Source organism: Bubalus kerabau, chromosome 4, assembly GCF_029407905.1.
Source record: "Bubalus kerabau isolate K-KA32 ecotype Philippines breed swamp buffalo chromosome 4, PCC_UOA_SB_1v2, whole genome shotgun sequence".
NCBI classification, from domain to species: Eukaryota; Metazoa; Chordata; class Mammalia; order Artiodactyla; family Bovidae; genus Bubalus; species Bubalus kerabau.
The window spans coordinates 6,929,444-6,941,055 of NC_073627.1; the positions used below are offsets into that span (position 1 = coordinate 6,929,444).

The 11,612-nt window shown below is 62.2% G+C and overlaps 3 protein-coding genes across 3 annotated transcripts in view; 2 read left to right on the plus strand and 1 right to left on the minus strand.

Annotated features, from left to right (window-relative positions):
• The window catches only part of LOC129648594 (kinesin-like protein KIF19), a 30,262-nt gene extending 24,991 nt beyond the window's left edge, over positions 1–5,271 (plus strand). Inside the window, exons 13-20 of the mRNA XM_055575046.1 lie at positions 844–1,114; positions 1,209–1,330; positions 1,811–1,947; positions 2,194–2,299; positions 2,455–2,542; positions 3,207–3,601; positions 3,755–3,962; positions 4,224–5,271. Coding sequence (XP_055431021.1) covers positions 844–1,114; positions 1,209–1,330; positions 1,811–1,947; positions 2,194–2,299; positions 2,455–2,542; positions 3,207–3,601; positions 3,755–3,962; positions 4,224–4,354 — 1,458 coding nt within the window. The 3' untranslated portion in view covers positions 4,355–5,271. The remainder of the gene's footprint in view (positions 1–843; positions 1,115–1,208; positions 1,331–1,810; positions 1,948–2,193; positions 2,300–2,454; positions 2,543–3,206; positions 3,602–3,754; positions 3,963–4,223) is intronic.
• A 725-nt stretch (positions 5,272–5,996) lies between these two features.
• On the minus strand, positions 5,997–7,850 carry LOC129650761 (BTB/POZ domain-containing protein 17-like). Its single transcript, XM_055579567.1, has 2 exons — positions 7,816–7,850; positions 5,997–7,166 (listed from the first exon to the last, which is right to left on the minus strand). Exons 1-2 carry the CDS (start codon positions 7,848–7,850, stop codon positions 6,092–6,094), a joined length of 1,110 nt encoding a protein of 369 aa, XP_055435542.1. The 3' UTR covers positions 5,997–6,091.
• Positions 7,851–7,853: 3 nt separating this feature from the next.
• Positions 7,854–9,429, plus strand: LOC129650762 (uncharacterized). The gene is made up of 3 exons (XM_055579568.1): positions 7,854–7,863; positions 8,176–8,817; positions 9,301–9,429. Exons 1-3 carry the CDS (start codon positions 7,854–7,856, stop codon positions 9,321–9,323), a joined length of 675 nt encoding a protein of 224 aa, XP_055435543.1. The 3' UTR covers positions 9,324–9,429.
• Positions 9,430–11,612: the final 2,183 nt, after the last annotated feature.

Here is an 11,612-nt window from a genome sequence, read left to right on the forward strand (position 1 = left end):
TATTCTTGCCTGGAGAACCCCATGGACAGAGGAGCCTGGCGGGTCACAGAGTCAGACACCAGTGAGGGACTAACGCTTTGTGTGTGTGGACTCAGTCGCTCAGTTGGGTCCGACTCTTTGCTACCCCCTGGACTATAGCCCACCAGCCTCCTCTGTCCATGGGATTCTCCAGGCAAGAACTCATCTTTAAAATGGGAGTGGTCCACCCTCGTGGGGTTGATGAGAAGAGTAAATAAATCCTTTCACATATTAAAGACTCAGAAAACTGTTAGCCAACATTTTAATGAGGATTTTCCAGATCTCCCTTCTCTGTTCTGGAGCATAGCCATACCAAGGGGCTTCAGGGTCCACCAGTCCAGAGGGCATGAGATGGGCTGCGGTTGAGCTGGTCCACGGAGCTCATTTCCCTGGATTCCCTGGTGGCTCAGATGGTAAAGAGTCCGCCCGCCAATGCGGGAGACCGAGGTTCCCTCCCTGGGTCGGGAAGATCCCTTGGAGAAGGAAATGGCAGCCCACTCCAATATCCTCGCCTGGAGAATCCCATGGAAGGAGCCTGGCGGGCTGCGGTCCATGGGGTCGCAAAGAGTCGAACAGAACTGAGCGACTTCACTGCACGGAGCCTGTTTCAGGGATGGGTTGCAAGAAGGTGGGCACAGAGGGGTCCCTCAGGAGCAGTCCCCGGTTGCAGAGTTCAAGACACAGCTTGGAAAAGCGGGCCTCGGAGTGGGGCTTCAGCCGGCCGCACAGCATCCGGGGGCTTGGAAGGGCGAGGACCCGCTCAGCGGCGGGTGCGGGCGGCCCCTCACCGGCCACCTGGTGCTGACGGCCCGCTCGGCTCCCCAGCTGGCGCTGGAGCAGAGGTGCCGAGAGCTGCGCGCGCGGGGCCGCCGCCTGGAGCAGACGCTGCCGCGGCGCGTCAGCTCGGAGCAGCAGCGCGAGGCGCTCGGCCTGCTCTGCCGCGTGCACGAGCTGGAGCTGAAGAACGCCGAGATGCAGTCGCAAGCCCTGCTCCGCGACGGCGCGCTCCGCCACCGCCGCGAGGCCCTGTGCCGCCTGGAGCAGCGCCGCAGCCTCTGCGAGGAGATCATCCGCGCCCAGCGGCAGCTCATCCAGGGTAGGGTCCCCTCGCTACCTACACCCCGCGCGTCCGACCCGCCGAGAGCCCGAGAGCGCGCACTGAGCCCTGCCTCTCCGCTCCCCCACCGCAGACTGCAACCTGGCTGTGCCGCAGCATCTGAAGGAGCTGTACGAAGTGTACCTGCGGGAGCAGGAGGAGGGCAACCTGGAGCGTGCCACCATGATGGACCGCCTGGCCTCTCGGGCCCTGCAGGTGGGCGCCCGGGCCGGACAATGCGCCCCTGTGCTAGGGGCAGGGCTGATGCCCAGGGCGGCGCCTGCCAGCAAGTAGGGTGGCCTCGGGACCATGCTGGCTGGTCCCCAGAAAGCGGACACCTCTTCCTCCTCCTCCTCCTCCTCATCCGACCCAAAGCCTCACCAAGCTCCCCTCCCGTGCTGTTCTTCTGCCACACGTGTCCCCATCCAGGGTCTGAGGGTCAGGGTTGGCCATCTGAGATATCACTAAGGGCCCCAGATGCCCTCCCAGGAGCCCAGGCCACCAGGCAGTGCCACTGGGGATGCCTAGCAGACCACGGCTGGCCCCTGGGGACTCAGCACACAAGCCCCCCTGTCTTCTGGGGCTCCCAGCCCAGATTACAGCCCCAGACACTCTGTGTGCCTGTGTCACCCAGGCTGTTTACTCAGTCTGAGACCAAGTCTTCCAACTGCCCTCTCCCTCCTTTCCTCTCCCCAGGACAGCGCCTTGCCCAAGCTTAGCCCACCAGGAACCGTGCTGACTCCGGAGGAGTCTGACCTAGACAAGGTCAAGATACCTAACTCCGAGTCCCCGCACCAGCACGGAAGCTTCCTCCCTCTGCTCGGCACTGAGAGGTGAGCTGAGGACCACTTCCAGCCATCCAGCCCGCCTGAGCCACCAGGCCATGTCTCAGAGATGCCAGCCCAGACCTGGCTTCCCAGGGAGGATGGAGCAGGAAAGAGGGGAGGGGGGCACAGGTCTGGAGCCAGGACTTTGGGGTCCTCGTTCCCACAATGCAACAGTTCTCAGGAGGGGTGGCGCTGGGACCCCCGTGGTACCAGCCTGGGCAACAGCTGCCCATCCTCCTCTGCCGACCTCAGTGAAGCCAAGCACCCAGTCAAGACCAGCTCCTGGGCCTGGCAAGCGAAGGGCTCCTTTATGCCCACCCCACCCCGAATCCCGGCCGGCAACCTGGTGATGCAGGAGGTGAGCAGTGGACCCCACGGGTCCCTGGATGTGGGCGGGAGTACCCGGGAGGGACACCCAGTGGTTGGGATGGAACTTTTCCAAAACAGCCCTCTGAGGACATAGGGTTCCTGCTGGGTCCAATGGCTTCTCTTCCCAACCCATTCATCTCACAGGCCGCCACTCAGGTCGGTCTGATCGGCCAGATCAACTCCTCCCCTGAAAACATCGAGAATCTGTCGGAGATCCCCTTGTCCCTCAAAGGTGTGTCCCCTGCCTCCCCCAACCCCCATCAGCCTGAGCCTGGCATGATCTCAATAGCTCAGCGCACCCAGCCAAAGCCCCTTCCTTCCCTCTCCTCTGCTGAACACACCCAGGCATCATTCTAGAAAGAGAGGCACCAGTACCCAGAGAAGAGTAACCACCTGCTCTGTCCACACAGAGCAGGGGACACAATTGGAAACAGAATGGGGAACACATGGCCCTTGGGGTCAAGCCCCCTCCACTACCCACTCGGAAATAAATGTAATAGCATTGAGAGTTCGAATCCACCCTACCCTGTGGCCTCAGGCTACCCTCATTATCTCAGCAATCCATCCTCAGAACCTGGGACTTCCCTGGCAGTCCAGTGGTTAAGACTCAGCACTTCCACTGCAGCGGGTGAAGGTTCGATCCCCAGTCAGGGAACTAAGATCCTGTATGCCGTGTGTCATGGTCAAAAAAAAAAAAAATCTTCCCAACCCACTGAGGCTAGTTTTACCATCGTCAGTTTACAGATGAAAAGAAGGCTCAGAAACTTACCCAAAGTTTCTCAAACAGCAAGCAAGTTGGGGTGAGCTGCAGCAGAGAAAGGGGTGTTGGAGGTGCAGGAGGGCGGGGGGAAATGTGGCCTTGATCCCGGGGTGGGTGCCGCTCTGTCCTGCCACAGGGAGGAAGGAGACCACAGCCGACACCAAGAGCATCACCGGGAAGGCTGCCCGGCGCCGTTCACAGGCCCTGGGGGCCGAGGCGCGCCAACTGCTGGCACCCACCATAAAGCAGAGCAGCCTGTCCCTGCACTTGCTGGGCGAGACGGATGATGTGCAGCTGCCCGGACCGCTGGCCTGCAAGCGGCCGCCCAGCCCCACCCTCCAGCACGCCGCCAGCGAGGACAGCCTGTCCAGCAGCACAGGCGAGGCTCCATCCCGGGCAGTCGAGCGTCATGGCGATGGCCCTTGTCCCCCGCTGCAAGGCCAGAAGAAAAGCCCAAGAAAGAAACGAAAGGAGTCCCTGGAGGCAAAGAGGAAGCGGAAGTCCCAGGGCGTTGAAATCACAGGACAAGGGGTGAGCCTAGAGGGACAGGAGCTGGGGGTGTCTGGGCCCCCTCCTTGCCGGGTTCTGAAGGCTGGACTCCTCCAGAGGCCCCAGGGTACCCCTAGCTGTGCACCACTCTCCATGGAGTGTCCCCCAACTGAACCTAACATCTCCTTGTATCAGATCCCCACACAGCTCCCAGCTCATCTGGCTCTCCAGCCAATGAAGCTCTCCCGCCCCAAGATGCACGTCGCTGGACTCTGTCCTGTGGAGAGTCACACCACAGAAGAGAGGATGCCAGTGATTGGGCACCTGACCCCTACCATCAGGCCACTGGGAAAGGCCACGCTGCCTATGGCCAAGGTCAAACTTCCTCCGTGCCAGAACTCGGGTGAGTACCAGCAAGTGGGGGGGGGGGGGGGCAGGGATAGCAATGGGGAGAGGGGAGCCCTTGGCCAGGCCAGGGAGGAGACTGGTTGAGCTCCCTGCCCCTATGGCTGCCCCTTGCTGGAAACTGGGTTCCTGAAGACTATTAGTGGGACTGGCCTCTGGGGGCGGAGGTGCCCCTAGGGAGTTCAGAGCCACTGTGGGTGACTAGAGGGCATGGAGAGGCATGCCTTAAAGCAGAGCTCCTGGCCCTTCCCTGTCGCAGGCCCGGAGGACACCTCCCCTGTCGCTGCCAGCTCCAACCCAGGCGATGTTTCCGAAAGGGTTGGTCGGATGCCCCGCCTGACCTATGGCACAAGCACCCAAGGCAAAAACGGATGCTTACGGCACAACTGAGGGGCCCTGCCCGGAACCGGCCCTCCTGCCCGCCAAGGCTTGATGGGGTGTGGCAGCAAAGGGAGACGGAGGCTGGGCAGATGGGGATGACTTGGCGTCAGGAGCTCGGGATCTCAGAAGGCTGGGGCCCCTGGGACCCAGGAACCATGGGGGTGCCTGCCCCCACACTTCCGTGCCTTCAGTGCCAACGGGAAGGGGAGCTGAGCCCAGGAGGCATGGCCTGGATGGCAGGGCTCCCTGGCTTCCCAGCCCTGGATCCCAGGGCTCTCTGGGCAGAGACTCCTGTTGCCGAAACTCTATTCTAAGATCTGCAACCAGATTGGCCTGAGGAATGTGGGGCGGGGGTGGAGCAGGGAGGGACTGTTCGTGGGATTAGGGCTCCTGGGCCCACATCTGGGACAAGGGCATGCTGGATGGTTGGGGAAGGGCCCGACGGGCATTTCCCTTACTGTGGCTGGGGGCTGGAAAGCCATCTAGCTTTGTTACTCAGCAGTCGCTTCCACCTTCCCCCTGCCCCCCAACTGCTTGTTAACAATAAAAATCCCATTTGAGTTTTGTTGGTTGTTCCGGAAACTAGACCTTGTCTGAAAGGTGGGGTGGTCCTGACAGACTGGGCTTCCCTTGCCCGGGTGCTGCTAATGGTAAAGAACCTGCCTGCAATGCAGGAGATGCAAGAGATGTGGGTTCAGTCCCTGGGTCAGGAAGATCCCCTGGAGGAAGAAATGGCAACCCACTCCAGATTCTTGCCTGAAGAATCCCATGGGTAGAGGACTGGCGGGCTCCAGTCCACGGGGCTGCAAAGAGCCGGACACGACTGAGCGACCGAGCACATGACTGATTAAGATTCAACCCAAGTCCCCTCTTCCCACCACACCCTCTTCTTCTCCGGCTGGTTGTAGAGCACCGGTCAACAGACTCCTGGGGGAAATCGTTTTTCCTCCGGACTCTGAGGTCTCTGCCCAGACCCCCTCCCAGGAGAGGTCAGAGCCTTAGGGTTGTGCTTACCCCTCCCACCCCAGGATGTCAGGGCTCAGAAATTGCTCAGCTGAGCCCCTCAGCTTCAGGTGAGAAAGCTCCCCCAAGGTGCACCTGACCATCTCGATGCTTTTACCTGCCCTGTCCCCTGTGGGGACGGGGGCCCTTGGGGAAAAGGTAATGAACGATGGGGAGCCCCTGACCTGTGGAGCCCTCCTTGGACTGTTTTTACCCCCAGAACTGGGTGGTTTAATCATCCCCTTGCCGCTCCGAGCGCTGGTTTCTTCTACCAAGAGCTCTGGCTTCCCACGTAGTGCTGGTGATAATCCACTTGCTAATGCAGGAGATGCAAGAGACACGGGTTTGATTCCTGGGTTGGGAAGATGCCCCGCAGGAGGAAAGGGCATCGCCCTCCAGTATTCTTGCCTGAAAAGTTCCATGGGCAGAGGAGCCTGCCAGGCTACAGTACATGAGGTGGCAAAGACTGAAACGCCGCTGAACACACACATACACACCACCAGGAACCTTCCTTTCAGGTCAGTGTGAAAGTAGCTCCTGAAACCAGGCATCTGGTCTACCACCCACCGCCTGGCTTCCATCCACCCAGCTCTCAGGCCGCTAGCACCTGGACCCCCAGCGGGCCAGGACAGACACCTCCACTGGCCATGCCACTCCCAGTCCCTCTGCGCCATCTCTACTGGGCCTTTATTTTCCTGATCCAGAGGCCTCAGGGATGCTCAGCTTCCCGCCCCGGCCTGTTGGCTACTTGGGGGTCCGGATGAGGGTGTGATAGACGGGCTTGACAATGAGGTGGAGATGCAGGGCGTTCTCCACCAGGTACTCGGAGTTGCGCCGCTGCAGGTCAGCGTGCGCCAGGAAGTCGCCGGCCTCCTCGCTGCTCTGGTGGAAGCTGTAGGCGTGGCGGACCAGCAGGCGGCCGTGGTGGCGCGCCCCCACCAGCACGGTCTTCTGGAAGCTCACGCCCGCCGCGTCGCCGCCGCTGCTGGCCGGCGTGACCACCAGCCGCGGCCGGCCGTCCTCAGGGCGTGCGAGGGGCAGCGCGGTGCCCGTGGCGTCCGCGTAGACGGGCCGCAGGCTTACCGGCAGCCAGCGTGGAGAGAAGAGCACGTTCCAGGTGACACGGCGGCCCGAGTCGTGGCCGCTTGGGCCCAGCTGCGTCTGGAAGCTGGTGCTGCGATCGTCGCGGGCAGGGTTGTTGATGACCCACGGGGCGCCCCAGGCGGGCGCGAGGTAGTTGCGGGGCAGGAAGGCGCTGCCGTTGACGTCGAAAAACTTGGCGTAGTGCATCGGCGAGGCGGCGTGGAACTGGTAGGCCTGAAGGAGCAGGTCGGCCACCGCCGGGCCATGGCGCGCCAGGGCGGCCGAGCGCGCCTGAAGCTGGAACAGCTGCGCCGGAGGGATCATGGGGTAAAGGATGGCGCGCAGCGCGCACTCGTCCACGGCCGGCGGCGGCCGCGCGCGGCCCAGCCACGCCTCCAGCGCCTGGAAGAGCTCCAGCTCGTCCTGCAGCACGAGGTCCGAGCGCGGCAGCAGCTGCGCCAGCAGCTCAGGGCTCACGGCGCCCCACTCGGCGCTCCCCGCCACGGCCGACAGGTTCCAGGCCAGGAACTGCAGGCAGCTCTGGCGCAGGGCCTCGTCCCCGGTGCTCACCGCGTAGTGGTACCAGCCCACCGCCGGGCCCGCGCCGCCCGCCAGGTGCGCGCGCATATAGTCGGCCACGCCCCGCTGCAAGGAGGCCACGCAGTACTTGGTGGCCAGCTGGTGCAGGGGGATGGCCTGCGCCAGCAGTACGGTCAGCTCTCCGCAGTAGAGGTACCTGCCAGAGAGGTACAGAGATGGAGCGCGGTCACGGTGGCCAGCGGTTACCCTACCCAGCGCTGCCTCCTGAGTCCCGAGGGTACCCGGCCTTGGGCAGACAGTATTGTCATTAAGGGAGCCAACAGAAGGACCTTCCCACGCGCATCCTACTTCACCGCCTCTTCTCTCCGGTTTCTCGTGGGACGTGGAAATAAGCAAGCATTTATCGACCACAGGTGGCTCAGTGGTGAAGCATCCGCCTGCCAATTTAGGGGACGCAGGTTCTGTCCCTGGGTCAGGAAGATCCTCTGGAGTAGGAAATGGCTACCCACTCCAGTATTCTTGCCTGGAGAACCCCATGGACACAGGAGCCTGGCGGGTCACAGAGTCAGACACCAGTGAGGGACTAACGCTTTGTGTGTGTGGACTCAGTCGCTCAGTTGGGTCTGACTCTTTGCTACCCCCTGGACTATAGCCCACCAGCCTCCTCTGTCCATGGGATTCTCCAGGCAAGAACTCATCTTTAAAATGGGAGTGGTCCACCCTCGTGGGGTTGATGAGAAGAGTAAATAAATCCTTTCACATATTAAAGACTCAGAAAACTGTTAGCCAACATTTTAATGAGGATTTTCCAGATCTCCCTTCTCTGTTCTGGAGCATAGCCATACCAGGGGGCTTCAGGGTCCACCAGTCCAGAGGGCATGAGATGGGCTGCGGTTGAGCTGGTCCACGGAGCTCATTTCCCTGGATTCCCTGGTGGCTCAGATGGTAAAGAGTCCGCCCGCCAATGCGGGAGACCGAGGTTCCCTCCCTGGGTCGGGAAGATCCCTTGGAGAAGGAAATGGCAGCCCACTCCAATATCCTCGCCTGGAGAATCCCATGGAAGAAGGAGCCTGGCGGGCTGCGGTCCATGGGGTCGCAAAGAGTCGAACAGAACTGAGCGACTTCACTGCACGGAGCCTGTTTCAGGGATGGGTTGCAAGAAGGTGGGCACAGAGGGGTCCCTCAGGAGCAGTCCCCGGTTGCAGAGTTCAAGACACAGCTTGGAAAAGCGGGCCTCGGAGTGGGGCTTCAGCCGGCCGCACAGCATCCGGGGGCTTGGAAGGGCGAGGACCCGCTCAGCGGCGGGTGCGGGCGGCCCCTCACCGGCCACCTGGTGCTGACGGCCCGCTCGGCTCCCCAGCTGGCGCTGGAGCAGCGGTGCCGAGAGCTGCGCGCGCGGGGCCGCCGCCTGGAGCAGACGCTGCCGCGGCGCGTCAGCTCGGAGCAGCAGCGCGAGGCGCTCGGCCTGCTCTGCCGCGTGCACGAGCTGGAGCTGAAGAACGCCGAGATGCAGTCGCAAGCCCTGCTCCGCGACGGCGCGCTCCGCCACCGCCGCGAGGCCCTGCGCCGCCTGGAGCAGCGCCGCAGCCTCTGCGAGGAGATCATCCGCGCCCAGCGGCAGCTCATCCAGGGTAGGGTCCCCTCGCTACCTACACCGCGCGCGTCCGACCCGCCGAGAGCCCGAGAGCGCGCACTGAGCCCTGCCTCTCCGCTCCCCCACCGCAGACTGCAACCTGGCTGTGCCGCAGCATCTGAAGGAGCTGTACGAAGTGTACCTGCGGGAGCAGGAGGAGGGCAACCTGGAGCGTGCCACCATGATGGACCGCCTGGCCTCTCGGGCCCTGCAGGTGGGCGCCCGGGCCGGACAATGCGCCCCTGTGCTAGGGGCAGGGCTGATGCCCAGGGCGGCGCCTGCCAGCAAGTAGGGTGGCCTCGGGACCGTGCTGGCTGGTCCCCAGAAAGCGGACACCTCTTCCTCCTCCTCCTCCTCCTCCTTATCCGACCCAAAGCCTCACCAAGCTCCCCTCCCGTGCTGTTCTTCTGCCACACGTGTCCCCATCCAGGGTCTGAGGGTCAGGGTTGGCCATCTGAGATATCACTAAGGGCCCCAGATGCCCTCCCAGGAGCCCAGGCCACCAGGCAGTGCCACTGGGGATGCCTAGCAGACCACGGCTGGCCCCTGGGGACTCAGCACACAAGCCCCCCTGTCTTCTGGGGCTCCCAGCCCAGATTACAGCCCCAGACACTCTGTGTGCCTGTGTCACCCAGGCTGTTTACTCAGTCTGAGACCAAGTCTTCCGACTCCCCTCTCCCTCCTTTCCTCTCCCCAGGACAGCGCCTTGCCCAAGATTAGCCCCCCGGGAACCGTGCCGACCCGGAGGAGTCTGACCTAGAGAGCGTCAAGATGCCAAACTCCGAGTCCCCGCACCAGCACGGAAGCTTCCTCCTCTGCTCGGCACTGAGAGGTGAGCTGAGCACCACTTCCAGCCATCCAGCCCGCCTGAGCCACCAGGCCATGTCTCAGAGATGCCAGCCCAGACCTGGCTTCCCAGGGAGGATGGAGCAGGAAAGAGGGGAGGGGGGCACAGATATGGAGCCAGGACTTTGGGGTCCTCGTTCCCACAATGCAACAGTTCTCAGGAGGGGTGGCGCTGGGACCCCCGTGGTACCAGCCTGGGCAACAGCTGCCCATCCTCCTCTGCCGACCTCAGTGAAGCCAAGCACCCGTTCAAGGCCAGCTCCCGGGCCTGGCAAGCGAAGGGCTCCTTTATGCCCACCCCACCCCAAATCCCGGCTGTCAACCTGGTGATGCAGGAGGTGAGCAGTGGGCCCCACGGGTCCCTGGATGTGGGCGGGAGTACCCGGGAGGGACACCCAGTGGTTGGGATGGAACTTTTCCAAAACAGCCCTCTGAGGACATAGGGTTCCTGCTGGGTCCAATGGCTTCTCTTCCCAACCCATTCATCTCACAAGCTGCCACTCAGGTCGGTCTGAACGGCCAGATCAACTCCTCCCCTGAAAGCATCGAGAATCTGTCGGAGATCCCCTTGTCCCTCAAAGGTGTGTCCCCTGCCTCCCCCAACCCCCATCAGCCTGAGCCTGGCATGATCTCAATAGCTCAGCGCACCCAGCCGAAGCCTCTTCCTTCCCTCTCCTCTGCTGAACACACCCAGGCATCATTCTAGAAAGAGAGGCACCAGTACCCAGAGAAGAGTAACCACCTGCTCTGTCCACACAGAGCAGGGGACACAATTGGAAACAGAATGGGGAACACATGGCCCTTGGGGTCAAGCCCCCTCCACTTCCCACTCGGAAATAACTGTAATAGCAAATAGAGTCCGAATCCTCCCTACCCTGTGGCCACAGGTGACCCTCATAGCTCAGCAATCCATCTTCAGAACCTGGGACTTCCCTGGCATTTCAGTGGTTAAGACTCAGCACTTCCACTGCAGTGGGTGAAATTTCGATCCCCAGTCAGGGAACTTAGATCCCGTATGCCGTGTGTCATGGTCAAAAAAAACCCTTCCCAACCCACTGAGGCTAGTTTTACCATCGTCAGTTTACAGATGAAAAAAAGGCTCAGAAACTTGCCCAAAGTTTCTCAAACAGCAAGCAAGTTGGGGTGAGCTGCAGCAGAGAAAGGGGTGTTGGAGATGCAGGAGGGCGGGGGGAAATGTGGCCTTGATCCCGGGGTGGGTGCCGCTCTGTCCTGCCGCAGGGAGGAAGGAGACCACAGCCGACACCAAGAGCATCAGCGGGAAGGCTGCCAGGCACCAATCGCAGGCCCTGGGGGCCAAGGGGTGCCAACTGCTGGCACCCACCATAAAGCAGAGCAGCCTGTCCCTGCACTCGCTGGGCGAGACTGATGACGTGTGGCCACCCGGACCGCTGGCCTGCAAGCGGCCACCCAGCCCCACCCTCCAGCACGCCACCAACGAGGACAGCCTGTCCAGCAGCACAGGCGAGGCGCCATCCCGGGCAGTCGAGCGTCATGGCGATGGCCCTTGTCCCACGCTGTAAGGCCAGAAGAAAAGCCCAAGAAAGAAACGTGAGGACTCCCTGGAGGTGAAGCGGAGGTCCCAGGCCTTTGAAGTCACAGGACAAGGGGTGAGCCTAGAGGGACAGGAGCTGGGGGTGTCTGGGCCCCCTCCTTGCTGGGTTCTGAAGGCTGGACTCCTCCAGAGGCCCCAGGGTACCCCTAGCTGTGCACCACTCTCCATGGAGTGTCCCCCAACTGAACCTAACATCTCCTATATCAGATCCCCACCCAGCTCCGAGCTCATCTGGCTCTCCAGCCAACGCAGCTCTCCCGCCCCAAGATGCACGTCGCTGGACCCTGTTCCGTGGAGAATCACACCTCAGAACAGAGGATGCCAGTGGTTGGGCACCTGACCCCTACCGTCCGGCCCCTGGGAAAGGCCACACTGCCTATGGCCAAGGTCAAACTTCCTCCGTGCCAGAACTTGGGTGAGTACCAGCAAGTGGGGGTGGGGGGGCAGGGATAGCAATGGGGAGAGGGGAGCCCTTGGCCAGGCCAGGGAGGAGACTGGTTGAGCTCCCTGCCCCTATGGCTGCCCCTTGCTGGAAACTGGGTTCCTGAAGACTATTAGTGGGACTGGCCTCTGGGGGGAGGTGCCCCAGG